This window comes from Cornus florida, unplaced genomic scaffold, assembly GCF_030987335.1.
Source record: "Cornus florida cultivar Cherokee Brave unplaced genomic scaffold, ASM3098733v1 CherokeeBrave_3.0.0_Hap2_Chr03, whole genome shotgun sequence".
Classification (NCBI taxonomy): domain Eukaryota; kingdom Viridiplantae; phylum Streptophyta; class Magnoliopsida; order Cornales; family Cornaceae; genus Cornus; species Cornus florida.
The window spans coordinates 10,709,779-10,733,695 of NW_026775573.1; the positions used below are offsets into that span (position 1 = coordinate 10,709,779).

A 23,917-nucleotide genomic window follows, 5' to 3' on the forward strand; every position below is an offset into this window, starting at 1 on the left:
TCTCACTCTCTGTAAACGTACATCAAGCATTCTGTGAATTTCGAATCGAACCAGACTAAATTTTCTTCCTTTTTTCTCACTCTCTCTATGTTTTTTACCCTTGGTGTTGAACAACTACAGTTTGTACTCTTATATGATGTTAATTACCAATTTTTCTCTGCAGAGCATTGGTTGTGAAGCCAGCCCCAGCTGAATACTTGATATGGTAAGCCCTTGTCTTTGTATTTTTATAATTTTGCTTGTATTTTGTTTGGTTGCTGAGAAAATACAATAAAAAGAAAATTTTGAATCTTAAATTTCACGTAATAATTTTTCCGCCCTAAATTTGATTCTTGGCGAGGGTATGTTTAACCGGGAACCGAGTGGCAGTGGTAATATAGTTAAAGCTGAACTCGATTACTGTGTAACATTGATTTCATGTGAACGTGGTTTATTATTGAAGTTTTTATTTTCAGTTTTCTATATGAAAGTTGTAATTATTCTGTTCTTTGTTTTCTGTTCTCAGGATTTATTCAGGAAGGCCATAGTGGAAACTGGGCCACCTGAAGGGTTTGCTCTTCAGATGGTGCAAGAAGCAATAAAACCTCAGGTAATTGTCACACAACTCACAAGTATAAATGGATTGGAACTTAGCTTGTTTTTGTGCATGGGCTCGGTGCAACCCAAATGGGCTTAGGCAGTTAATTTGTGATGATAAAGTGATGGGGTTGCTTCTGTAAATGAGAATGTGATATCTGAAGGGTCTGTAAATTTGCTTCTTTTCAGTACAGTATTTACTTATATATGTACTTTGTGTAGCATATGTGCATTTATGATTTTTACATATATATTATTTTTTGTCTATAAGGCTGCTTTTGGCATTGGGTTGTCCTTAGATGATCTAGTGGCGATACGGCATATGCTAGCCCTCCTCTTTCTGAGTCTTTCTCACCGATTCATTTCCTTCTTATATTGAAAGTGGTTTTTGTCTCTCTATCTTTTCTTTTCCTTGACGTAAAGTGAGGTACGCCCTTGCTGTTCTCATTGTGTACTGTATTGCTTATCTTTTGTTGATCTATAAAACAGTCCCCATTCAGGGGAAAAAAATAAAATAGAAGATGCTACGACTTATGTGAAGATGAATGCATTGGTAATGAATATGGTCTCGAATAGAACAGATGAATGCAATGTTAAAATCAAAGGAATATTCATCTTCTTTGTCCAATCAAAGTTGAATGTTTATGTGATTCTTGGTTTAAATCTCACGAATTACTTCTCCTTCTGAAGCAACTGATATCCATGTCTGGTTTTATGACAAAATTCTAACTCAACATTGGCACTCAAATTATGGTTTCACTTAGATGAACAGTAAAACACTAACATTTATTAAAACTAATTTTTGTGACAGAGATTGTAAACTTGGTTCTATAGTATGCTTTTGCTCCTATTCCTTCCATTTATTTGTTGAATGATTTGGTGATGATAGTCCTTTTTAGCTATCAAAATACACGCTTTTCACCTGGTTCAGATTGTCTTGAAAGTGCAAACAACAATAATTTTCTGACATGTTTTCATATAAAAAAACACCCCTCGTTGCTTATGATGTTATGCCTATCTTTTTTTTTTTTTTTCATAATTGTTGTTGTATTAAAAGATTCTCTACAAGCATCGCGTGTAAAATAACCACATATGGATTTTATTGCTTTCATACTATTTAATCCTATGTACGGAGCCTTTTTATTTAGTTTAATCTTACTAGGTCTTTTGAATTTCTCTTGACAGAAACAAACGAAGTTAGTACAAGATGAGAATCAATTGTTGGAAAATTTACTACGGACGCTACTTCAGGAACTCGTGGTATGTTACCTCCTTTGACATTTATCGCTAGTTATTTTGTATACTCATGGATCAAAGTATTATGTCTGTGTTTTATTTTTCCATGGGTGAAGGGAAATACTTAAACTGCTTTCATAAGGGGTGGGATTCTCTTTGGTGGTAGACATTAAATGGTCTATTGTGATGTCGGTATGTCATACTGGATCCAACATCTGGTGGGCGTGAATGGGAATGCTGATTCCGTAAGATCTAGTGGTTAAACTAAAACAAAAAGGAAGATGCTGTTACGAAAGAGAAGCCAAGTCCTTCGAGAACATAACATATATCAGTATCACCTTTGGGATATTTTTTATTGAATATACATGATTTTAGCAAATGTTGATGGTGATCTTTCCCTCCAGAAGGATAAGGAATCTTTCGAGGCAAGAAAAAAAAAACCCCATTACTCTAAAGCTTGAAAGTCTGCATAATAAACCTAACAAATCCGAGCCTGAAATTTTATTACTTTAATTTCCCAAAAGAGAAGGAAATGTATTTGCACTCCACAAAGAACTCTCACGTTCCATTTTTTTTATTTTATTTTTATAAAAAAATGACACAGTGGTTCTTAAAAAGCACTCTCTCCCTCTCTGTAATTGTCCCATAAAGTGATCCTACACTCTACTTTTGAGAAGTAATTGTATAATTTCCTTCAATAAAAAAATAAGTAAATTAAAGGATACTTTCACAGGGTGTGGAAATCACAGCCTTAAAGTATGCTTGCAACGGTTAAAAGCGAACCTTAAATGACAAAAATGGAAGTTCCCTTCTTGGCCAAGAAATAAGCCTTCTCATTGGTTCATCTACGAATCCATCTAATCTTATTGCATTCATTCAGGACATCCATTTTACTGGTCTTTTCTTTACCATGTCTCGTAATTGACGCATGCTTATGTCTTGAACAGTCAGCTGCAGTTCAGTCTGGAGAGAAAATTATGCATTATGGGCAGTCAATTGCTGATGAGGAGATCACTCAGGGTCAAATTCCTCGCCTTCTTGGTGTGTGCATGATTTCACTGGTTGTAAATTTCGGTTAAGCATTTTCTCTTTTGTTGACACTCTTTTGGAAAGTATTGCATCTCTGGAAATGGGAAATATTTGGGGATTTTTTTAAAGGGAGTTTCATGGTTGGAGGGGAACCCAAGAGAACTATGGATAACCTTGATTTTTGGCCTAACATTAGTCAAATTTAAGTCCAAGTTTATTTCATAAATAATTTAAAAAGCTGAAAAAAATCAAATTCTGACAAATTGGATGAGCTTATGGGAAATTGCTTGCTGATTGGCTTATTAAAAAACATTGTGACTCATTACCAAAAAAAAAAAAAAAAAAAAGGAAGAAGAAAATGGCTTGTAGATTTTTTGATTTTATTATATGTTGTTATTGGTTAATCTTAATCCTGAACTTTATCTTATTTTAAAACAGTTTAAATAAGGCATTTTTCATGGCATTCTGAAATATAACAAGAATATATTTCTTCAGTATTGTGGTTAATATAAATCATATATTACCTAATTGTTAGAATAAATCAAAACCTGTTCAATACAAGTTCAGTAATTCAAATGTAGGCCCTCAATTTGACGCAAAGTTTGTTGTGATGACCTGCTCCTAATAGTGTTACAATACACTAGACTTATGCAATATCCTTCTTCTTCAAAATGTGGGCATGGCTTGGCTGTTTGGATTTGTGTTGCAGTTTATATCCAATTTAAGGCTCGTTTGTATCTTGTGAACTTAAAGGGGTTCCTTGCACTTCTTAATACTTCAGCATGCCCTCACCCTACCCCTCAAAAAGAGAAGAGAGAAAAAAGAAAATGAAAAAAAAAAAATACATCTACTGGAAGTTGTAAAAGAAAGTAGCTTGAAGTCTGTTATGATCCTCTCCGCTTAGAAATGTGTTGTAGTCAAAATATTTAAAATATATTTTTTGAATCTGCAAGACATTTCCAACAAAATGTCTGTATTCTTTAATTATAATTCATTTAATTTGCTAAATTTATATATATATTCTTTTGTGTCCTGTAGTTCATATTTTTTGTTATTTAGCATTTTTTGAAAATTTAAGACCCAATTAAATTCAAATTGTTATCCTCCCTCCCCCTCTCCTCTCCCTCTATCTCTCACATATTTCATTTTTCTATTAGACATTGTGCTGTATCTATGTGAGAAAGAACATGTTGAAGGTGGTATGATATTCCAGCTATTAGAAGATTTGACAGAAATGTCCACAATGAGAAATTGTAAAGATGTCTTTGGTTATATAGAGAGTAAACAAGACATATTGGGTAAGGTATGTAATATTTTGATCGTTCCTGTGTTCCTCTCCCTTGGAATGTTATTTAGCTGTTTCTTATTTGTTTACTTTTTTTTTGACGTTGTAATTTTATAATGCACGTTCTCCGTATTTGACAATCATGTACTATGTTGTGGCAAACTTACAGCCAGAACTGTTTGCACGAGGAAAACTTGTGATGTTGAGAACATGCAATCAACTTCTTCGTCGTCTGTCAAAGGTATGATCCACCGGAAATGCTCTTTTGTGTGTTTTTTTTTTTTTTCCTTCTCATCACCATCTTCCTCTTTTCTACACTTTTGTAATTTGTGCTAAAGAGCTAATCTTGGAAAATATGATGAACCACCCCATGTTTTGACTTTGGATGCAAGGCAAGAACTTCATTTGAATAAATACAACAAAGGCATAGAGAACCAGACCCTCTAGCACTTACATACAAAAGAAAGAGCAAAAGAGGACGAGATTAGGCCTAGAGATTACCCCCATGCACATATAGAAGCTACTTCCTAAGAGTCCTCTTAGAATTTCTGCGAACCTCAGAAAATATAGATTTAGAAACCTTAGTTATTTTACTAGAGTAAAAATAGTTCTAAAAGTTAAAGCTACAAATATCTTTTAGAACAGGAGCCACTTCCTTTCATACACTTTGATAGTATGTGTTTATAATTTATTAGGCCTAGATCTGAAAGGCGCTTGTCCAACTATCTAGAGTTGGCTATATGAATTCTAATGTGCCTTTCTTGCTAAATCTAATGCCACAACTTTAATTAAAATATATAGTATGCTCTCTTCCTCAGCTCTTAGTACCTTAGTCCATGTTAGATTTGTTCTCCAATATCCTTTAACATTACCTTAAATATTTGACCAAATCACTCTCCTCACTGGTAAAACCATTGTCTTCGTACCCAAATTAAGGCACCAGTCTCCACTCCTAAATATGGGATTTTGGAAGGCTCGATGCTTATTAGCATGCTTACTCACTTCATACATGTACCTGAGTCCATGTAACATAGGCACTTTCTCATGCATTTTTGTTGAATTGGCAAAAAAAAAATTCTTTGGTTCGAGTTATCTTGATAATTTGACCGAGGCAAAAGGTAGTTGCATATTTCTTTGTAAATTTCTTTCGTGAGGTTCCAGAAATGGATATTTGATCATGCCAAATCGTTCTTCATTTTTCAACATAAAAAGTACAGTTTTTTTTTTTTTTTGGCAGAATATGTTGGTACTTTCTTGTGTCAATCATGATTAGCATAGTTTTAGGAAGGTTGCAAAATTTTCACCATTAGCATTAATGCGTTGAAAATTGACTTTGTAGGCAAATGATGTGGTGTTTTGTGGACGAATTATAATGTTTCTAGCCCATTTTTTCCCGTTATCCGAACGGTCAGGTACTTCTTGTTATTTGTTCATGTTGTTTACTTCTATATTTATTCTCTTTTGCTTTATATTCATGCTAATATCCTTTTGTTCAATGCTTACAGCTGTGAATATAAAGGGAGTTTTCAACACATCAAATGAGACAAAATATGAGAAAGAGGCCCCTGATGGTAAACTTGAGCTACTCAATGGTGTTTAACGCTTCTGTGTTCATATTCATATACTAATCCATTTCTTTTTTATCCAGGCATTTCTATTGATTTCAACTTCTACAAAACCTTTTGGAGTCTACAGGTGAATAAATCATGCATTTTGGAATGGTGATGGAAGAGAACTGTAATGGATTAGAAATTCTAATGTTGTTATTTATTTGGGTTTTCAGGAACATTTCTGTAACCCTGCTTCCTTAACTCTTAATCCTACAAAGTGGCAAAAATTTACTTCCAGTTTAAAGGTACATCTCTACTCTGCTCTTGTTTCTTCTCAGGTCTTCATGTCACAGCTATTCTTTATTCTGGAAGTATAGTTTAGTTGCATAACCTGCGACATCAATTGCTTTTCTTGAACAATGGAATGGCTAGGTTGTTTTAAATACATTTGAAGCTCAGCCTTTAAGTGATGAAGAGGGTAATGCTAATCATCTCGAGGATGAGGAGGCGACCTTCAGTATAAAATATCTTACAAGCAGCAAACTAATGGGTCTAGAGGTAGGGAGTGATTTAAAGCACTAAAAAGTTTTCTCATCAGATATAAAAGTTACTTTGAGTTCAGTGTTGCATCATATATATTTTTTTTGCTAACTTCCTGCTTTTGTTTCTATTGTACCACAGTTAAAAGATCCAAGTTTTCGACGCCATATCCTTGTTCAGTGCCTTATTTTGTTTGATTATCTGAAGGTAATGCTGTTCTTTATTTTGTGCATTGGTTATTTTTGTTATGCAGGTGGTTTTGTGGCTGTGATAAAGTTTACTGTATTTCTGCTTACTCCCATACAAGCTAAAAGTGAAGTAAATTTTTGTACACGTGCTGTGTGTATATGGTAGTAATTTGTGTATGGTGAATGTTCACATGGTGTTTAAAAAGTAAACGAGAATACTTAAAGGCCTGGAATTCTTTAAAATTTCCTCCTTTTCATTATTCAGTTCTCTATGGGTGGTTCAGGGACAGTTTTTGAGTGTTGAAAGGTCCCACTGCATAGACAGTTTTAGAGTTTCAATCGATATTGGATTTGCTCACTGCATGCAAATTGCGCATTGTGCCGTAGTTTGAACTTTCTTGCGTAGAAGTAGTCATAGCACTAAGATGTGGATGGATTGTGGCTGTTTGTTGAATTTTACGTTGCATGTTTTGTATAAGAACAGTGGCTGCTTGTGGAATGTGTTCCTGCGTGTTGGAACTCATTCTGGATATTTTATTTCATAGACACTCCTGGTTGTGCTTTTTTCTTTTGTGCTCTGCCATTGGTTTTTATATGTAATATTATTTTGGCTTAGAATATACCATCTTGTATTCTTTTGACTTTGTTTCGGCTTAGCCTTCCTCTTTATTGATCCCAAAAATAAAGGGCTGGCCTAGTCCATGAGACTACCACCATTGTGGGGGTCTGGGGAGGGTTAGATGCACGTAGCCTTACCTCCGCATGCAGAGAGGCTGCTTCCTTGTTTTGAAACCGTGACCTCCAGGTCACAATGGAACAACCTTACCGTTGTGCCAAAAACAACCTTGCTGATCCCAAAAATATTACTGCTTATCTTTTGTGATTGACCAGAAATTCATGTAGAATTCACATGGACACTAGAAACTAAAATATACTTATCTCATAAATATTTCCTGGATCCGTTATATAGAAATTGCTTAGATGCTTACTGTGATGACATTTTTCGTTTTGACGGGCATCAGTCCCATGTTCTCACACTTGCATTGTCTCCTGAAAGGTCATAATGAGATTAAATGTAAATTACCTACCAGAAAAAAAGGAGATCTAATGTAATTTTTTTTGTTTACCATGCTTTTTTCTTTCTTTTTATTTCCCTTCTCTATAAATGATATACTTATATCTTATTTTCTTGTAGGCTCCAGGAAAGAACGATAAAGATTTGCCATCTGAAACAATGGTTAGTATCATTTTATTATTATTTTTCACTCGTAATATTAACTTTTTACATTATATGTCGACTTTGTTCTTTTTTAAAATAACATAAATGTTTTGGCTAAAATTAAATAAATGTATACGAAATGAAGAATCACATCAGAGAGAAATTAAATTCAACGAGAAAGACATCTGACGGAAACAGCAAGTACTAACTATAAAAAATAATATTTTCCAGTAATCGAAGAACCTTTGAATTGGAGGCAAGTCTTGAAAAATATTCGTAACTTCATGGTTACAACTCTTTGTTGTCGAATTCAAATGCCAATATGACCCTAGAAAATTGGAATGTCAAGGCTAAAGTATTTGTGATGTGTATAAATTGTTGACTTGATAAAAATGGGTGAAAATCAGTAAGTGAAATGGTGAAATTCTTAGTAGAACCTCTAGAACTGTTGAAATAACATATTTGACAGTTCTTTGTGTGCATGTTTTTTTTTTGACAAGAAGGCTGTTCATGTTGCCATAGAGAATCTTGTGAAAAAGTATCACATTTTTATGGGGCAAATAAATTTTGTTGACAGGCCTGTATAGACAATTGATGGGTTGGATAACATCCATTTATTGACAACTAAACTTGACATAGCATTATGAATGAGAAAAATCTTGCAAGTATAGAAAAACCTGTCCATAATTAACTTTTTTTTTTTTTTTTTTTTTCAGGCTACATGTCCATAATTAACTGAAGATCTTTAGGTTGTTGCTATAATGGTGGTGTAAGATATTTTTCCTTCTTGATAAGATGACAAATAAACCGAGGTCATAACTGAGACTTTAAGGCCACATCTCCCCTTTTCGAGTGGCTGGGATACGACTCATTGCTATTAGCTGGTGGTGGTTCGGATTGCGAATTGTTTGGGAGAGTGCCAAATTTAATTTAGTTGTTATGTCAATAGGAATTATCCTAACAAATTTCATATGAAACTAGAGTCTGTATGTTTTAATCTTTTTTTTTAATGCTTTAAAGGTTAGGTAAGTCAGATAACTGAATTAATTCTGTCCAAGGGAAAAATAGGAATTCAAAGTTTCAAGCAAGGGAAATATGGTAAATTTAACTCTCAATTTGTGCACTCACCAAAATTAGGGTTTATAAGCATTCATCTATTTCATTAAACATGTAAGGTTTTCAGTTTTCATGTTTTATTTTATTAAAAACAGTGCATAAAACTGTTTCAGAAAGGTCAAATCCTAAAGGATCTACGAAGGGGATTTCGATCAATCAAGGATCTATCTAAACCCACTAGATTAGGTTCAATCAAGGCAGTTTCCAAAAAGTTTCTATCATTCTTAAGCGTAATCCTTCCCTGCTTTTACGTCTTATATAAACACTTTATGATGTAGTACCAATATGCTCTGATACCTTGTTGATGTAAGATTAGAAAGAAAACAGGGGCTGAGGAGACAGAAGATATGGTGAGATTAAAAGGAGGGTGAGAAGACAGATGGAGGGATGAGAAAAGAGAGTGAAAAGATAGGTTAGACAGGCAAAGGATTTGAGTAAAGCAAGAACATAGGGAAGTCTGAGTATCTTAATAATCAATATTCTAAAAAACTGAATTGTTTGATTACATTGTAGCCTTTATATAGTAAAACCCCCTATTTATGCTCTCTCTCTTTCTCTCTATTTACGGTGCCGATCAGAGACCATCTCTTTCTCTCTCTCAAAACGAGAAGTCTAGGGTTTGTAGAGGAGGTAGCAAAAGATGGCAGATGCTGAGGACATTCAGCCACTTGTTTGTGATAATGGGACAGGAATGGTGAAGGTACAAGTCGACTAAGTCAAACACTTGGGGGACTGTCACTTGAAGTATAAATTTGAAATCATTTTAAGACTAAAATGAGCTCTATCTTTTCTAATGACAGTCCATGGCCTACGTCAATGGGCTTAGGGACCTTTAAATGATATGTTTCAATTAAATTTATCATTTAAATTGTCATGGTAGAGACGCGGTCGGAGTCTACTGCTCCGTCCAGTCACCGGAGTCATTAACTCTGGTGAAATCCTCTGCTATTTTTCTTTCGCTTTTCGCTCTCTCGGTTGGGTCTGTGGTTCGTGGTTGGTGTGTTTTGCTGGTCTGGTTTGGTTTTTCTACTCTGTCATGCGCTCGTTCTTGGAGGTTGCTAGATTGCCTCGCTTGTTCCAAGGTGGATCTGCTAGATCTGCAAATCCGTATAGAGGCCCATCTATTTTCTTGGATGATGATTCGGTACGAAGAAGAAGAGAAGACCTTCGGTCGTGTCTGGTTGGAAAATTTGATAAGGAAGTGGGTGATGGGGATCAAATTGCTGCCTGGGCTTCGTGTGCTTGGAAGGTCTCCTCTGGTGTGATGGTCTCGTCTCTGCCGGATTCTTTATTGCTGTTCCGGTTTCCTTCCTCGACGGAAGCTTCTCGAGTTCTCAAGAGGGGTCGCCGTGACTGGGGAACGGCTTCTCTTTCTCTGGAAGCTTGGAATTTTAGGGTAGGGTGCTCGGAGGTGTTGAAAGAGCAGGGTCTGAAAAAGGTGACGCTGTACGGTCTTCCTCTCCACCTTTGGAGCCATGCTCTGTTTGTGACAGTTGGTGATCTTTGTGGTGGGTTCATTTGGGTGGATGCCGATGAAGCTTTGGATGCTGAAAGAGTCCGAATCACTGTCTCTGATGGGAAGGTTTGTCCTCCGTTTGTGTTCATTCATGATGACCAGTTCTGCTATAAGGTGTTTGTTTGGGAGGAGAAGCATCCTGAGCTTGTTCCGACGACTGATAGCCTGGAAGGCGGGGATGGTTCGCACTTGATTAAGGAGAAAGTATGGTTGAGGTGGGAATCCATGGGGAAAAAAGGTATGGCTGAGTTCCAGGCATGGAAGGAATGGAGTGAAGACTTATGGATTCGCAATTCGGAGTGTTTTAGAAGGATTTACAATCAGAATCGCAAGGATGGGCTTTCCTTTTTGTCGGATCGCCGATGGCAGGAAGCGTCTCGGAAGTTGCAGTGGGGTGGAGGTCTCGCCGGAAATAGTCGTAGACCTTTTGCACAGCAGCGAGATCAATCAAGACGACGAGGTGGCTTCCACGCTCAGCAGGCGCGTGGGAGGGGGAGGGTTCCAGCTTTTCCACGTGGTTGGCGCTCAGGCGTTGCCCGTTCCCAATGGAGAACAACTGTTCCCACGATCTATTCAAATTCGGCTCCCCACTCAGATGGGCTTTATGGTGGTCTTGAGAATGGGGCCCTTGTCTCTAATAATGTTTTGCCTGGGTTTGTTGGGCCGCTTGTTGGGCCTAATAGGCCTACTGCTAAAAGGCCTCTGTCAGATGCTTTGGAATTGGATTGTGGTGGGCAAGTCTCTTGTGAGGTGGCTGGTGGGCCGAGCGCCCATTCTTCTAGAGATGATTCTGTTGGTGGACTTTCGGGGTTGAAGAGTGGGCCGAGTTGTGGATCTGGGTTTCTGTGTAATAGGTTTGAGCCTTTGGTATCAATGAGTGATGACAGAGTTTCCTGTGCTGCCGGGTTGTTATTTGCGAATGTCAAGGTTGATCGAGGAGTGAAGGATCCGGTACTGAGACGTCGGTTGCATAAGAAGAAAATTATTCTTCCTGCTCTTCGCAAAAAGTGGTCAAGGAAAGATAAACAGAAATGGGTGGCATCTTCACAGTCGGGGTTCGATCCGGGTATGTTTTCAGTTTCAGTTCCCTCTGACTCCTCTCCTCCTAAGTTGTGCTCTCCTTCTACTTCTTCTCCTTCTTTGGGGGGGTCGATGTCTGGATCGGGCGATGGGTGGGACTGACACGGTTTCTCAATCCTTGGCTCCGGTGATTGAGAAGGACTCGGTTTTGGCTGGAAGGCATGTTGGTGATTCTGGTTATAGGCTTGGTTTCTCTCGGCGAAGTGAAGGTATGGGTGAGGGAATTACGGTTTGTATTGGTCGGGATGTGAAGGTAAAGTTGGATGATGAAACAGCCTCTGTTCTATTGAAGGAGTTACGGGACCACTTGGCTTTAAAAGGCTTTCTTTCTGATTTAGGAGATGTTTTGACAGAGGAGGAGCCTGTTTCACGATATTGTTCGCATTCTTCTTCAGTTCTTGATGATTGGGAGGGAGCTGCAGGTTCATCCCTTGATGGGGACACGGGCATGATTCCATGGGAAGATTTGGAACAAGCAGTGAATTTGGCTGTCCCTTTGGCTGTTGTTCCACCAGGGGAGAATTGGGTTAGTGACTCGACTGAGGTTGGAGTGAATGACCTTGAGGAGGAGTGGGTGAGGGAGAAGGGCTTGGAAGTGGGCCCTTTGTTGGGTGTTTCTTTTGAAGGTAGGGTGGATGAGGCGATGTGTTTGTTTAATGATGTCCTCAGTTCTCATTTTAAGGTAAAGGTGAGTGATAAGGTGGGGCGGCAGGAGGAGAGAGGGGAGACAATGTTGCAAAGTCCCAATGATGTTATCACATACGAAAGGAGGAATAGGGGGTCCATATCTGGAGGGAGAGGTGGTGGAAGGAGGGGAGGATTTGCTTTTACAAGTGTTTCCCTATGAAGCTACAAATTCTCTCATGGAATGTCCGGGGTCTCAATGATCCGGTTAGAAGGAAAGTGGTGAAGTCGGTTATTCGTAAAAGTAGGGGTCATGTGGTCTGTCTCCAGGAGACTAAACTGGCTTCGATGTCTGATAGGATTGTGAGGAGTCTTTGGGGGGGGGGGGGGGGGGGGGGCGATTTGTGGAGTGGGTTGCTTTGGATGCTATTGGCTCCTCGGGGGGCATTTTGATCTTGTGGGACAACAGATGGGTGTCTAAAGTGGATGCTAAGGTTGGGCGTTTCTCTGTTTCTTGCATTCTTGCTTTAGTTGAGGATGGAGTTCATTGGATTCTTTCGGGTGTTTATTGTCCTTCAGAGGACGGTGAGCGCCACTTGCTTTGGGAGGAATTGGGGGAGATTCGAAGTCAATGGTGTTTGCCTTGGTGTATTGGAGGGGACTTCAATGTTGTTCGTTCTCCGTTTGAGAGGTCAACGGGAGGTAGGTGGACGTCTGATATGGAGGCTTTCTCGGAGTTTATTGATGAGTTTGGGCTGATTGATTTGCCCTTGGTTGGAGGTCCGTTTACTTGGTCAAGTGGCCGCTCTCCCCCTACCCTCTCTCGGATTGACATATTCTTGGTGTCAGGGGAGTGGGAGGAGAGGTTCTCTGATGTTGTCCAGACTACTTTAGCACGTCCTATCTCTGACCATGTTCCGTTGATGTTAGATTGTGGGGGACTGTGTAGTAGACGTTCTCCTTTCAGATTCGAGAATATGTGGCTGCGGGCTGAGGGCTTTCTGGAGAGGGTCCGTCTTTGGTGGGAGGGGTATGGTGTGGCCGGCACCCCTAGTCATGTGCTCGCAGGCAAATTGCGTCTTTTAAAGGTGAACCTTAAGACTTGGAATAAAGAGGTCTTTGGGAATCTGGAATGGAGGAAAAATCGGGTTTTAGCTGAGATTGCGGCTATTGACCGGATGGAGGGTCAAGGGGATTTGGTGGAGGCTTTGAAGATTAGGAGGGCGGAGTGTAAGGCGGAGTTTACTGAGATTGCAATCATGGAGGAGATCTCGTGGAGGCAAAAATCTCGAGCCTTGTGGCTTAAGGAGGGAGATAGAAATACTAAATTTTTCCACAGATTGGCCAATGCTCATAGAAGAGGCAATCACATAGGGAGGATTCGGGTTGAAGGGGTTGTTTTTTGTAAGGAAGAAGAGATCTGCAAAGAATTTTCAGAGTTCTTTGAGAAGTTGTTCACAGAGACTGTTGAGTGGAGACCTTTGCTTGAAGGGTTACAGTTTGACTCTATTTCTGAGGAGGAATGCTTGAGTTTGGAGTTGCCTTTTTCTGAGGAGGAAGTTCTGTTTGCTTTGAAGAGTTGTAATGGGGATAAAGCCCCAGGTCCCGATGGTTTTACCATGAAATTTCTTTTGGAGTGTTGGGAGGTGGTCAAAGGGGAGGTGATGGGCACTCTTCATGCTTTCCATTCTCGGGGTTCGTTTGAGAAAAGCTTGAATGCCACGTTCATTACCCTTATTCCAAAAAAAGGGGGGGCGTTGGATGTTAGGGACTTTCGCCCTATTAGTTTGGTGGGTTGTATCTATAAGTTGATAGCCAAGGTGCTAGCTTCTAGACTGAGGAAAGTTATGGATGGCATCATTTCGGATTCTCAAAATGCTTTTGTCGGTGGTCGTCAGATTTTGGATTCAGTTCTTATTGCAAGCGAGTGCGTGGACTCCAGACTGCGTAGTGGGGTCCCAGGTGTTCTGTGTAAGCTGGACATAGAGAAGGCATATGACCATGTGAGTTGGAGCTTCCTTCTCTATCTGATGGAGAGGATGGGGTTCGGTGATAGGTGGAGGAGATGGATTCACTTTTGCATTTCCAGTGCTCGGTTTTCGATTCTTGTTAATGGTGCTCCTTCCGGTTTTTTCTCTAGCTCAAGGGGCTTGAGACAAGGGGATCCTCTCTCTCCCTTCTTGTTCTTGTTTGTGATGGAGGCCCTTAGTAGATTGATGAGAAAGGCTTCAGATTTGGGTTTTTTGAGGGGCTTCCGGGTGGGCAGGGATGTTGCTTCTCAGTTGGAGATCTCTCATTTGATGTTTCCTGATGATACTTTAGTTCTTTGTGATGCGAATGTGTCCCAGATTAGATATTTGAGATGTGTTTTGATTTGGTTTCAAGTTGTCTCCGGCCTTAAGGTGAATGTGGGCAAGAGTGTTTTGGTGCCGGTTGGGGAGGTCCCTGAGATTGAGATGTTTGCTGACATTCTTGGTTGTAGGACTGGGTCATTTCCCATTTCTTACTTAGGTTTGCCTCTGGGTGCTCCTTCGAGATGTGTAGGAATTTGGGACCGAGTGGTGGACAGATTTGAAAGAAGGCTAGCGGGTTGGAAGAAGCAGTATCTTTCCAAGGGCGGCAGGGTCACTCTGATTAAGAGCACCCTCTCTTGCCTTCCCACTTACTTTATCTCTCTTTTTCAAATTCCCTCTTCAGTTGCGGAGAGGATTGAGAGATTGCAGCGTAATTTTCTTTGGGGAGGTAGAGCTGATGAGTTTAAGTTCCATTTGGTGCGATGGGATCAGGTTTGCAGGCTTATTCGAAATGGTGGGTTGGGTCTCCGTAGATTGGTGCCATTTAATAAGGCCCTTCTCGGGAAATGGTTGTGGAGAGACATTGGCTTTGGAGGAGGGTTGTGGCGTGTCGTTTTGGGGAATTGAGAGGAGGGTGGAGTTCCTTGGAAGTGCGGGATCCTCGGGGGGTAGGGGTCTGGAAAGTGATTCGGAAGGGTTGGGATGAATTCTCTAAACACATTCGATTTCGTCTTAGAGATGGGAGGAGGATTTGCTTCTGGGAGGATGTGTGGTGTGGAGATGTTCCTCTCGCTCTCGCTTTTCCTCAGCTCTACAGGATTGCTTCGGATAGGCAGGCCATGGTGGTCAACTGTTATCATCTTGATAATGGGAGACTGGTTTGGGATGTTCGATTCAGGCGTCACTTTCAGGATTGGGAGATCGAGGAGGTCATTCGCTTCTTGGAGCTGCTTTATCGCCAAAGGATTGTGGAGGAGGATTCGGACTGTTGGTCTTGGGTAGCAAACTCTCATGGGCGTTTTGAGGTGAGGTCCTTCTTCAAGTGTCTCTCATTTGATCCTGATGTTCGTTTTCCTTGGAAGTCTGTTTGGCGCTCCAAGGCTCCTCTCAAGGTGGCTTTCTTTGTGTGGTCTTCGGTTTTGGGAAAGATCCTAACCCAGGATAATTTGCGAAGGAGAAGCCAAGTGGTGATCAATCGTTGTTTTATGTGCCCTCGTAATGAGGAATCAGTGGATCACCTTCTCATTCATTGCTATGTGGCTAGAGAGTGTTGGGATTTGATGCTTGGCTTATTTGGGCTTTTTTGGGTTATGCCTAGATCTACAAGAGGGTTGATTGAGGCTTGGAGAGGTTGCCCTGTGGGGACTCACAGTCAGGATGCGTGGAGGGCTACGCTGCTTTGTGTATGGTGGTGCATTTGGCTTGAAAGGAATAGGAGATATTTTGAAGGAAAGGCGATGTCGATTTCGGTGCTTAAATTCTCGATTATTTCCACTCTTTTTTGTTGGGTTTTAGGGAGAGATCATAGATCTTTGGAGGAAATTGTTGATTTTTTGGCCTCTTTGAAGGATTGAGTGGCTTTTTGTATCGTTCTTGGATTCCGCTCCCCCTTGGAGTGTTTTTTAAAATTTTTTATTTATCAAAAAAAAATATAGTAAAACCCTCTACAAAATAAATTACTAAAATAATTCTCAAATCAAACATTACTAAAATAAGAATTAAAATTGCCCTAATTACTTAAAATTCCTAATTTTATCTATCTTTACCCTTCCTCCAAAAGTAGAGGTGAATTACGTGCGAATCTTGTGTTTGAGTCACATCTCGTTCTACATCACCTTAAGAGCTCAGCTTGTTTTAGATTGACGGAAACAGAAGGAAATGAGATGAAAGGATAGTCTAACATATGTATTTGTTTATGAAAGTGGAGGGAAAAGGAAGGATTAAGAGGGTGAAGGAGTCACTAACTATTTGAACAATATTTTCTTATATTTTTAATAACAAGCAAATTCCTGTTTTACTCTTCCCACTACAAAATAAAACAAACCATTCCTTTCTTTTCTTTCCACTATCAACATGATCAAGGGTTATTACCATCTCTTCCTTTCTTTTTTCTCGTAAGTTATTCAAAAACGAGGAGTGGTTAACACTATTTTCTTCTTTCTTTTCATTTCTCTCATAACTAATGTTATTCTCTCCTTACTTTTCCCTCCTAGTTATCCCGAAGCCTAAATCGTCAAGAAACTTCTGTAAACATAGAGAAGCACAAAAGCATACAATGGGCATCAAAATGTTTTTTGAGTGCATTTGAGCAATCCTTGCTAGAGATTTCTTTGTTTTTCATTCATCATCGTACACTTAGATGTGAGTGTTATTGCGTGTTGAAGAATTGATTTTAAAAAGTTGTAAAGGATTTCAACAGTGCAAACAATTTCCTCATAACCAAAGTAGATCAGACGTAACTAGTCATTGGGGATCAAAGTACTAGAGGAAGAAGAGACTACGTGAGGAGTGATTTCATTAACTCACATCAATAGAGATTGGAGTGAATCGTCTGACAACAACCTGGGTCAGAGATAACTAGGGGATTCTTGAGTTAGAGTCTGGTTAACCTAGTTGTCAATCTTTCTTCATATTGGATTTGATCTGACTCAACTAAATCCAGTGATTTTTTTCCTATGAGTTTTTCATGTAAAAATTGTGTTTATGTGTGGTTGCTTTTATATTTTTATTCTTTATATTCTACTTCATTATGATTTTTACATGCTTTATAAGTTTAGAGTAGTTAAAATTTGAAAGGTAGTTTAAATTTTCAATTTTTGTTTTTTGTCAAGACCTATTCAATTCCCTCCCCTTTCTAGGTCTTGTTTGGGTCCTTTTGCATACTCTGACATCAGAGCCTCCAGTTCCGTTCCTCATCCTTCGGTTTTTATCCAGGAATGATTATGTCAAGATCCATGAATGAAATAGACTGGGACAAGCAACAGGTGAATAATGAATAATGTGGATACGTTTTCACTAGAGAATTTTTCAGGAATGGAAGCTTCACTTTAAGTTCAGAATTTGTTTGAACAGGTTCTTGAATATAATAAGTTTGGAAGGCCTATATTACACAAGTAAAATAACTTAATTAAAAGATTGGCAACAGTTAGAGAATTGTATCACCATGATCATTTGTTCAAAAAAGAACATCATCTTGGTTGTTTTAAAGAGATGATTAATGATGTTTAGAATATTCCAAAATTACATATTTACGATACTTCGTGAACTATTGTAAATCTTCAAGAGCTTATCAGCAGACTCAAGATCCCAATCCTGAAAATGGCTCTGTAAAATGGACTCATTGAAATCCTGGAAGTAGTCTCACATAGAGCATTATGGTAAGCAATAGCAATAAAATATTTAAGTTAGATAGGTAATCACCACTCCTTGCATAAACAAAAGACCTCACCGGCTCACTAGTTTCCACATCAATCTCAAGCCCCTATTTGAACTAGCGCCCTCAAACTTGTTATGTGGCTTCTTTCTCTGGGTGACAGGTGGGTAATTTGCTGGTAGGAGTCATTTACTCAATATTCAACTTCATCTTATATGGGATTGATCTTTTTTTTTTTTTTCCTTCTTTTTATTGTATCTATGAAAAGCACAGGTGTGGCCTTTTGTTATATTTGTCGTTATATGCTTGCAAGTTGCAATTGGTATATCAATACTAGTTCTCTTTACTCTCTTGTATTGCCAAGCAATTCCTCCTTTTCAAACCTACCTAGACACTAGATTTTACTTGCACTTCCAACCCTTTTGTTCCTTAACACTTATCCTCATTCCTTATGGCATATTGCTTGGTTTTAGTCTGATTAAAGTTGAGGAAGTATATATATATTTTTTACCTGTTTAATGCAGCACGATGGATGCTTTGTCTATGTGCTTATTTACTTGATTGGACTTTTACATTTTCAGATGCATATCTAGTTATGTACTTTTTAAAAAAAAAAAATTTTTTGAAAATAATATTAACCGCATGTCTTTGTGATTCTAGAAAGAAGAAGTAAAATCTTGTGAGGAACGCGTAAAGAAACTACTTGAAATGACTCCACCAAAAGGGAAAGAGTTTCTTCATAGCATCGAGCAGATATTAGAACGCGAGAGGAATTGGGTGAGCACTGTTTCCCTTTTCATCTCTCTTCCTTTCTCTTTACATTCATCTCTTTACCATTGTGATGAATGTTCTGTTCCAAATATTGGAGTGTTTCAGGTGTGGTGGAAACGTGATGGTTGCCCTCCATTTGAAAAGCAACCAATAGATAAGAAGTCAATTCAAGAAGGAGCAAAGAAACGGTATGCAAGTTAGTAGTTCAATTTGGCTTACATAAAACTGATGGTTGCCCTTTCGAAGTTTGCATACAAACTATAATATCATATTACCCAAAAACTCTGCATAAGAATCAATCAAATTAGACTGTCTGCCACTCTAGTGAGCCAAAAAAACAAGGGGGAGCTTTCAGGGTCCAAATAAGCGACCCAATTCCTTAGAAAGACCAGCTATTTCTCTCTGCCATACACTCTACTAAAGACATTGACAAGCAACCTGCCACACATCCCTGGCTTTCTAGGTTAGTCTATAACATCTTCAACTAGTAGCATTTTGAGTGCACTCTTAGAAGTATGAAACGAATTCATGTTAGGTTTTGGTATGTTGCTCTAGATTGAATGCCACTTTGGCTCTTTTGAGAAGAGTTTGAATGCTACTTTCATTGCCCTCATTCCGAAAAAAGGGAGGGGCGTTTGATGTTGGATGTTTTTACAAGTTAATTGTCAAAGTCTTGGCCTCGAGGTTGAGGAAGGTTCTGGATGGCGTCATCTCTGACTCTCAGAATGCTTTTGTGGGAGGTCGTCAGATTTTGGATTCAGTTCTTATTGCCGGTGAATGTGTGGACTCCAGGTTGAGCAGTGGGGTTCCGAGTGTTTTATGCAAGCTGGACATTGAGAAGGTGTACAACCATGTGAGTTGGAGCTTTCTCATTTACTTGATGGAGAGGATGGGGTTCGGGAGCTGGTGGAGGAGATGGATTCTTTTTTGTATCTCTAGTGCTCGCTTCTCTATCTTTGTGAACGGAGCTCCGACGGGGTTTTTCTCCAGTTCGAGGGGCTTGAGACGGGGGGATCCGCTTTCCCCTTTCCTTTTCCATTTTGTGATGGAGGCGCTTAGCAGGTTGCTGAAAAAGGCTGTTGAGCTTGGCTTTCTGAGAGGTTTTCGGGTGGGCAGGGATGTTGCTAATCAATTGGAGATCTCTCACTTGATGTTTGCAGATGATACCTTAGTTCTTTGTGATGCCAATGCGTCCCAGTTGAGACATTTGAGATGCGTTTTAGTTTGGTTCGAAGTTGTCTTTGGGCTTAAGGTGAATGTCGGAAAGAGTGTTTTAGTGCCTGTTAGGGATGTTCCTGATATTGAGATGTTTGCTCAGATCCTTGGATGTCGCACTGGATCTTTCCCCATTTCTTACTTAGGTTTACCTCTGGGAGCCTCTTCGAGATGTGTGGGGACCTGGGATCCGGTGGTGGATAGATTTGAGAAGAGGCTAGCGGGTTGGAAGAAACAGTACCTCTCCAAGGGGGGACGGGTCACTCTGATTAAGAGCACCCTTTCTTGCCTCCCAACATATTTCATCTCTCTCTTTCAGATTCCTTCATCTGTGGCTGAGAGAATTGAGAGTTTGCAGCGTAATTTTCTTGTTTGGGGGGGGGGGGGGGGGGGAGTTCAAGTATCATCTGGTTCGCTGGGAGCAAGTGTGTTTGTTCCTTCACTTGACTTTTATTTGATTTTTTAACACTCAGAACATAACAACTGCTGGCTGCCAACTATTGATATCAAAGATGAAGGTGTCGGTTAACTCTTCAACATATTGGAAGCTGAAAATCCATAATTGTTACGTTATTTTGGCTTGTCAAACAGTTTGGCATGTATTGATATCTATCGTACACCATGTTATAAATATTAACTGTGTTTTTTATTTTTTATTTAGTTGGAATGCTTGTAAAAAAGCCATTATCCATGGTCCCGTCTATGCAGGATTCTGGGGGGGGAAAACTATAGATACAACTAACTTTTAGCATTATTTTTGCTCAAAGAGGCTGCTTTATGTTTCCAACCTGTGTTATCAAGTTTGTTAATATGATGTTCACCAATTAATGGCCCTTGTTTGAAAGTTTGTATAATACTTAATTTTCAGTCTCTGACTTGTATTAGACCTTGTTTATAGCTTAAAATAGATTCTACATGGAAGCAAAATGAGGTATGTTTATTTCCATGCCACATAAACAATGTCACAGTAATTTTCTTGAAATTTGTTGATAAACATTGACAGGTTAGCTAGTATGGAAATTCGGCTAGAAATAAAAACTTGCTTTTAATTATGTTTTATAAATTAATTACAGAAATCATTAAGCAGCATCACTGTAGCCTGAGTTATGTAAATTTTGAAATTTGAGAATGTCATTTTCGTCTAGATTTGCTTCTGAAGAATATTTTTTTCCCCTGCAGTAGGCCACGTTGGAGACTGGGGAATAAAGAACTCTCTCAATTGTGGAAATGGGCAGATCAGAATCCGGTGTGTTATTATATACTGAATAGTTCAGGGGTTCATGGTAGACAATAAATTAATTTTTATCAGTTTTTCTGTTTTGCAAACTTACTTTGCAGGACATTATTATATAGATTGTAATTCCATGCTTCATCGTCGTTGTCCTGTTAGCGCACGCTCGATATTGTGGACCACTTTATCAGTGAGCCAACTCTGACATTATTAAAAGCAATTCTTAATCATACTGGTATTATAAGCTTAATCATTCACCAAACAACCTGAACTCTGAGCTGACCCACCAGGTCCAGAAATAAAAAAGAAGAAAATAACGAAGAAAAAAGAAAGAATCAAGTAATCAAATATTCATAAATTAATAGCCAGCAGTTGGAATTAACACTCAGAATTATGTGGAATGTTACTGTAATTAGTGTAGAACATTTTTAATAACTATCCAAACAACATGGTCTCATCTAGCCCAATGGTAAATTTGATGTATGTGCACTTATTTGCCAAGTGATACACCGTGATGACTACCTTTGTGACTGACTCACTCCTTTTTCTTCCCCATTGTTTGGTTTGGCAATTTAATTTCTACTTATTGTGGAGAAAAAGGAACGGTATTCGAGTACAACTCAAACAGTTCTGCATTGCCACCTATAAGGATGCTTAAAGAGCTATTGCTGTTTGGGATGTATATATTGAGTGTTTTGAGAAGGGGTTGACAAGTTAGAACAGAGTATTTATTGAATGCGGACAGGTTGACCCTCATCAAGAGCTTATTGTCTATTCTGCCTACATATTTTGCCACTAATTCTAATTTCTAAATCTGTTATGATTAGATTGCAGAAACTGCAGAGGGATTTCCTGTGGAGAGGTTAAGGGATGAGTTTAAGCGCTAATTGGAGTGCAGTCAGCCTCTATTGGGAAATTGGCTATGGAGGTATGAGCAAGAGAGGCACTTTGTGGAGGACAATGTAAAAAGGAAGTATGGGAGCAATAGCCAAGATTGACATCTCAGCGAGGTTCAGATCCTTCCTAATTTGGGAGTATGGAAGATTTTCAGGACAGGGTGTGAAACTGTGGATAATTTTCTAAGAATGAATTGATATTGGTAAGGAGTGGGTAGAGAATCAGATTTTGGTTTGGTTGTTGGTGTGATGGGGGTCCCCCATGCCAGATGTTTGCGGACTTGTTCAGGATTAGAGTGGACCGACAGGCTTGGTTGCAGGTTATCTCTGGTTCACCCATGATGGGATGGCATATAGAATATATATTTTCATTAGCTGCTAGGACTTATGATTGGAAGAGACACAGGCATGCTTCGCATTTTCTTGTGCTCAAGCAGTTGGTGAGGGGAAGGAGGATGCCCTGAGCTGGGTAAAGATGTTGCTCGGGATTCTTGGAAGGCGATTTGGTGTGCAAAAGCCTCTCCTAAAGTTGCCTTTTTAGTTGGACAACTCTTTTTGAGAAGATTTTCATTCACAATGACAACTTAAGGCAGAGGTGTCAGATTATTTTATATGTGCAAGTGGATAAATAAAAGCTAATCATCTACTGCAAGCGGTATAAAGATGTTTGCGGTTACTAGACACTGAGATGAAGTGGTAAGCTTGATGGTTGGATATTGTGTCATCCTAAGGAAATCATTTAGGTTACGGTGTTTAGGTGAACTGAAGTGTAGTCTGTCCTTACATTAGAGAAATAGAACTCAAGGAAGTTCAAGATTGTTGTTGAACTTGTTGAGGGCATAGGTTGATCTGACTAGGTAGCAGCTATGGTCAATTTGTTGGTGAGTGAATGGGGAAAAGGAAGGTGTCATTAGACATTTAGAACAGATCTGTAAAATGCTAAGTTTTTCCAGGGAAGTGCCTTTGCGGTAGGATTTGCTAAATGATTTTTGGGCTAATGTTGAATGCGGTGGGACTAGAATTAAGGAAGTTTTGTAACTATGCTACACATTATAAAGATTTTTTAGGTAGAATCGGAATAAAAATTTACTTCAAAGGACCTTCACTTTGGTTCAACAGAGCACGAAAGTGTTTCAGGTGCTAGATGGTCAACGAAAGCAAAAACAAAAGACCTTCAAGTCTCTGTTACCTCGGCAATGATTGTTAAGTAACAATTACTGGCGTATTGGCTATATATTTGACTTTTAGAATGAAAAACTAACCTTAGTTCTGATTTTGGGTATTTTTAGCACTGTTTAAGGTTCATTGTAGCTGATATTAGTTACCTAGTTCTATTAACTGTCTGTTAATCCTATATTTGATGGTGCATGGAAATAATGGATATTGCATGTATGAATTATACTAATATCATAGAATGAACCTACTTCTACATAATAAATGATGATTACTCCAACAATATATTTCATTGGGAGATAACACCCTTCTCTATTCAAGAACATTAATGAGCAATATATTGTGGCTTTGTAAGTAATTCTGATATTTTCTTTTCTGTAGTTTACATGATACTTAGTGCCATGCCACTATTTCATAGATTTACAACATCATTTTCGAATCCTCATGCCTTACTTGTTTGAATCTCCAGAATGCTCTGACTGATGCTCAACGTGTGCGCACTCCTGCTGTTACAGAATACTGGAAGCCCTTGGCTGAAGATGTGAGGCCTACTAGCACTTATTGAAGTTAAACTATTACATAAATTGATTGTTTCTAATTTCCTAGTATAAATGTATGTGTATATGTGATGTATGAGAATGGTGGTTGAAATTTAGTTATCTGAATGATATTAATTCTTCTTGAACTTACAGATGGACGTAACTGCAGGAATAGAGGCAGAATATCACCACAAAAATAACCGGGTTAATTTTTCTTTTTTAAATATATATAAATAGTAATTTTATTATTTGCATTTTTGTTCTTTTCATTTTTTTCATGATATTTTGGATTATACATAAAGTTAACAAAATTTATGATTAGAGCTGTTTATTTATTTTTTTGTTTTATTTAAAAAAAAAAAAAAAAAAATCACGAAAATTCTATCTTGGATATATTTAGGGTTGTTTTTAGCTATTTAAATTATACACAACGGAGCACTCCGAAACTGCCCAATCCCAAAGTTGG

General features: G+C 38.7%; 1 protein-coding gene across 3 annotated transcripts in view; it reads left to right on the plus strand.

Annotated features, from left to right (window-relative positions):
- Positions 1–23,917, plus strand: part of LOC132299442 (THO complex subunit 1) — a 29,730-nt gene that overhangs the window by 102 nt on the left and 5,711 nt on the right. Inside the window, exons 2-19 of one of the 3 annotated variants that reach the window (XM_059796051.1) lie at positions 164–205; positions 506–589; positions 1,762–1,836; positions 2,760–2,853; positions 3,999–4,144; positions 4,296–4,367; positions 5,466–5,538; positions 5,632–5,697; positions 5,775–5,821; positions 5,910–5,981; positions 6,109–6,234; positions 6,358–6,423; positions 7,600–7,641; positions 18,287–18,403; positions 18,503–18,585; positions 20,792–20,858; positions 23,382–23,453; positions 23,605–23,655. In XM_059796051.1, coding sequence (XP_059652034.1) covers positions 203–205; positions 506–589; positions 1,762–1,836; positions 2,760–2,853; positions 3,999–4,144; positions 4,296–4,367; positions 5,466–5,538; positions 5,632–5,697; positions 5,775–5,821; positions 5,910–5,981; positions 6,109–6,234; positions 6,358–6,423; positions 7,600–7,641; positions 18,287–18,403; positions 18,503–18,585; positions 20,792–20,858; positions 23,382–23,453; positions 23,605–23,655 — 1,356 coding nt within the window. In that variant the 5' untranslated portion in view covers positions 164–202. The remainder of the gene's footprint in view (positions 1–163; positions 206–505; positions 590–1,761; positions 1,837–2,759; positions 2,854–3,998; positions 4,145–4,295; positions 4,368–5,465; positions 5,539–5,631; positions 5,698–5,774; positions 5,822–5,909; positions 5,982–6,108; positions 6,235–6,357; positions 6,424–7,599; positions 7,642–18,286; positions 18,404–18,502; positions 18,586–20,791; positions 20,859–23,381; positions 23,454–23,604; positions 23,656–23,917) is intronic. The other 2 variants (XM_059796052.1, XM_059796053.1) reach the window with 2 other exon arrangements.